General features: G+C 38.0%; 1 protein-coding gene across 1 annotated transcript in view; it reads right to left on the reverse strand.

Annotated features, from left to right (window-relative positions):
- Positions 1–1236: 1236 nt before the first annotated feature.
- ABCG5 (ATP binding cassette subfamily G member 5) overlaps positions 1237–3268 on the reverse strand; it is a 27428-nt gene continuing 25396 nt past the window's right edge. The window contains exons 12-13 of the mRNA XM_003787877.3: positions 2460–2572; positions 1237–1707 (exon numbers count right to left, since the gene is read on the reverse strand). Of these exons, the coding sequence (XP_003787925.1) occupies positions 1514–1707; positions 2460–2572 (307 nt within the window). The 3' untranslated portion in view covers positions 1237–1513. The remainder of the gene's footprint in view (positions 1708–2459; positions 2573–3268) is intronic.

Genomic DNA, 3268 nt, shown 5'->3' on the forward strand with positions numbered 1-3268 from the left:
CAGCATTTTTTCTATATGGACTTTATTCTTTATTTTTATTTATTTCCTTTTTTGTTGAGACAAGAGTCTCAAGCTATCGCCCTGCATAGAATGCTGTGAAGTCACAGCTCACAGCAACCTCAAACTCTTGGGCTTCAGCGATTTTCTTGCCTCAGCCTCCCAAGTAGCTGGGACTACAGGTGCCCCCCACAACGCCTGGCTATTTTTTGGTTGTAGTTGTCATTGTTGTTTTAGCCAGCCTGGGCCAGGTTCGAACCCGCCAGCCTCGATGTGTGTGGCCAGGGCCCTACTCACTGAGCTATAGGTGCTGCCTCTATGTGGACTTTAAATAACATCTGCTCTCCAACCTTAAAGAAGTAATTTCTCAGTGCGTACACTTTGTTTAGTAATGTTTACTTTTAATTTTATAAGCAAATGTAGCTGAAAGTGAAAAATAGCAAACTAATCTTTAAAAACATCACCAGAGGTTTGTCCGGTGTGCTGTGTTCCCATGCAGCCCTTTCCTACAGTTTTTAAAATTTTAACCCTCAGTAAAATCCTTGGGTGCTCTGTATCAACAGTGTTCATTATCCATCTGTCCAACATCCTCTGTGTCTGGTCAGGTAACTCAGCCCCCTCATGTGGACATCTACCTGTAAGTATGGGTTTCTTGTGTTTAGTTTTGTCTCTCTGCTTGGACTTAAGTGCAGCGGCATCATCATAGCTCACTACTATCTCAAACTTTTGGGCTCAAGCGATCCTGCCTCAGCTTCCTGAGTAGCTGGGACTATAAGCACCCGCCACAATGCCCAGCTAGTTTTTCTGTTTTTTGTAGAGACAGGAGTCTCACTCTTGTTCAGGCTGGTCTCAAACTGCTGTCCTCAAGCAATCCTCCTGCCTCAACCTCCCAAAGTTGGGAGTATTACATGTGTGAGCCACTGTGCCTGGCCAAGTATGGGTTTCAAATGATAACAAAGGCTTTCTTACCCAATTCTGCATGATGTATTCCTTCTATTAAACCCACAACTCCTTTTCTGTTACATACAGTCAGTAATTATTCAAACATTTTCTTTTTACCAAATTCTATATCAAATGTAAACATAATAGTTTTTAGGATATAGATTTTTTTTTATGAATTCTGACAAAAATAGATCTATAGGTACCCAGTGGACTAAGCAGAACATTGCTAATACAGTAAGCATAATTGTTTAAACTGACTTGTTTTTCTGTGTTTAGAACAAAGAAAACAAATAGTCATCCTGGTTTTCCATAGATTTATGAGTGATTATTTACATTCTTGGACCAGTTCAGTCACAATTTTCAAATACCACATATCCCTGCAAATTGAAATAGCTAGGTGCTATGAACGCTTCCCATTGCATTCAAGATCTAAGGGACACAAAAGGCATCTCGATGGTTAAAAGACTAGAGATGTCCTATCAAGAAAGAAATATATGGCATTCCTATTTCAGATGTTCAAAGCAGTCGTATACATCCAGCAGCTTAAATTCCATTTTCCCAGCAAATATTTTCACTATCTACTAATGAAATGATCCCTTATTTTAAAAACAACTATTCCTAGGCTGACAAGAACTGGAATAAATGCATATAAAGCCAGAAAGTTTGTTGTGAATCTGGATGTGGCGCCTGGGCAGGTTTTCTCAATGAATTGAATTCCTTGAGTAGAAGCACACATTGGATGCGGTGTCACAGAATCATTTGAGCTCCCTGCCAAGGAAAAGATTAACAAAGTCAGCTATGATTCATCTCAGGTAATTTAATCAACAAATATTTACCAAATGCTCACTAAGCGAGCACTCTGCTACATACCCCACTTCATGAACAATGGCACAAGACATTTTAGAGAGCCCAGAATTCACAATTATGTAGAACAGGGGTGAGCAGTTCTGGGCCTTGGCTGCCTTTGAAAAGGGTTTATTTCCATTTGGGGTATAGATCAATTACTGTATTCCTGGTAAAAACTCATGATCACTTAGCACTGAATATCCTAAAGTTATTGACATTATCCTCAAAAAATACTGAGGACCTTGCCATGTTCTGACTTCCCTCCCTGGGGACTGACGAATAGACCTGTGAACAGCGGCTTTACCTGGCTATCTGCTATTTCATTTGGGGGAACAAGAAGACACTTCAGCCTGCCTAGATGTGTTTAGTAGACATAGGAACTGAGTCTACCCAGAATATACTGTCCTTTACCACAGTACACTTCAGGGCTGTCATTTTCTAATAATTACATCAAATGGTCTTAAGCTGTTGACCTCGCACAGGAAACTAACTTGACCACTGCTTATTTTCTTTCATTTTAAAAATCACAGAAAAAATGTTGGACTCTTATTTCAAAGCAAAGTTTTAAATAGACTTATTATAAGATACAGTTTTTATTTCAGAAATACATTTCCTCCGAAAATTGCTGTCTCAGAGTAACGTGTGAAAATAATATTCCAAAATAGAATACTTACCACAAGTGAAATTCTGTCCATAGAACTCATTGACTACAAGAATCTCGCTGCAATATTTTTGGAAGGTAAAATAACCAATGACTTTAAAAGGAATAGGCATTTCTTGTATGTTTCTTAAGAGAAAGAAAAAAAAAGAGATAAGTTCAATAGTCTATAGTAATAGCCCTACCAAATAAAAATAAAGGCAATCCTAATTTTGTTTTCCAACATGAATAGCGTTGTCTATTTCACTGTTATAAGAATTATGCTAAAAAAAAAAAAAAAGAATTATGCTCAATGAATCCCCAACAATAAAAAAAGTTAGGCTCACTATAAAAACTTAAGATAATGCTGAAAAATATAAAAAAAAACCACTGCTCAGAAGTAACAATTGTTAACATTTTGATGCTATTTATATGACATGTGTATGTATTTATAAAATTTTACATAAATGGGGCTAAACTTTTCATGCTCTTTGCTGAGTTTTTCTTCCAAACATACTTCTCAGACATCCTTCCAAGTCAGTAAGCAGAGCACTTTGTCATTTTTAATCACAGTTTGGTGGCCCATTATAGTAGGGACCTTAACAGTCCTCTCATGACCAGTTGGTGTCTACTTCTTTTGGTAAGCACCACGGATAAAACAAAACACACACCTAACACACATCTCACTGAAGGAAGATAATTGTGATTAAACAGATTCGAAGGCGCTAGTGTATAAAGTGAGAACCCAGCATACAAAGGAGAAAGGACGGGGAGAGCAAGCAAACTTCACTGTGGACAGGAAGTAAGTCTCCTCTCCAGTCATTCCAGGAGAAACTTCATGCTGAT

Source organism: Otolemur garnettii, unplaced genomic scaffold (genome assembly GCF_000181295.1).
Source record: "Otolemur garnettii isolate 467f Iridium unplaced genomic scaffold, OtoGar3 scaffold00024, whole genome shotgun sequence".
Lineage (NCBI taxonomy): Eukaryota > Metazoa > Chordata > Mammalia > Primates > Galagidae > Otolemur > Otolemur garnettii.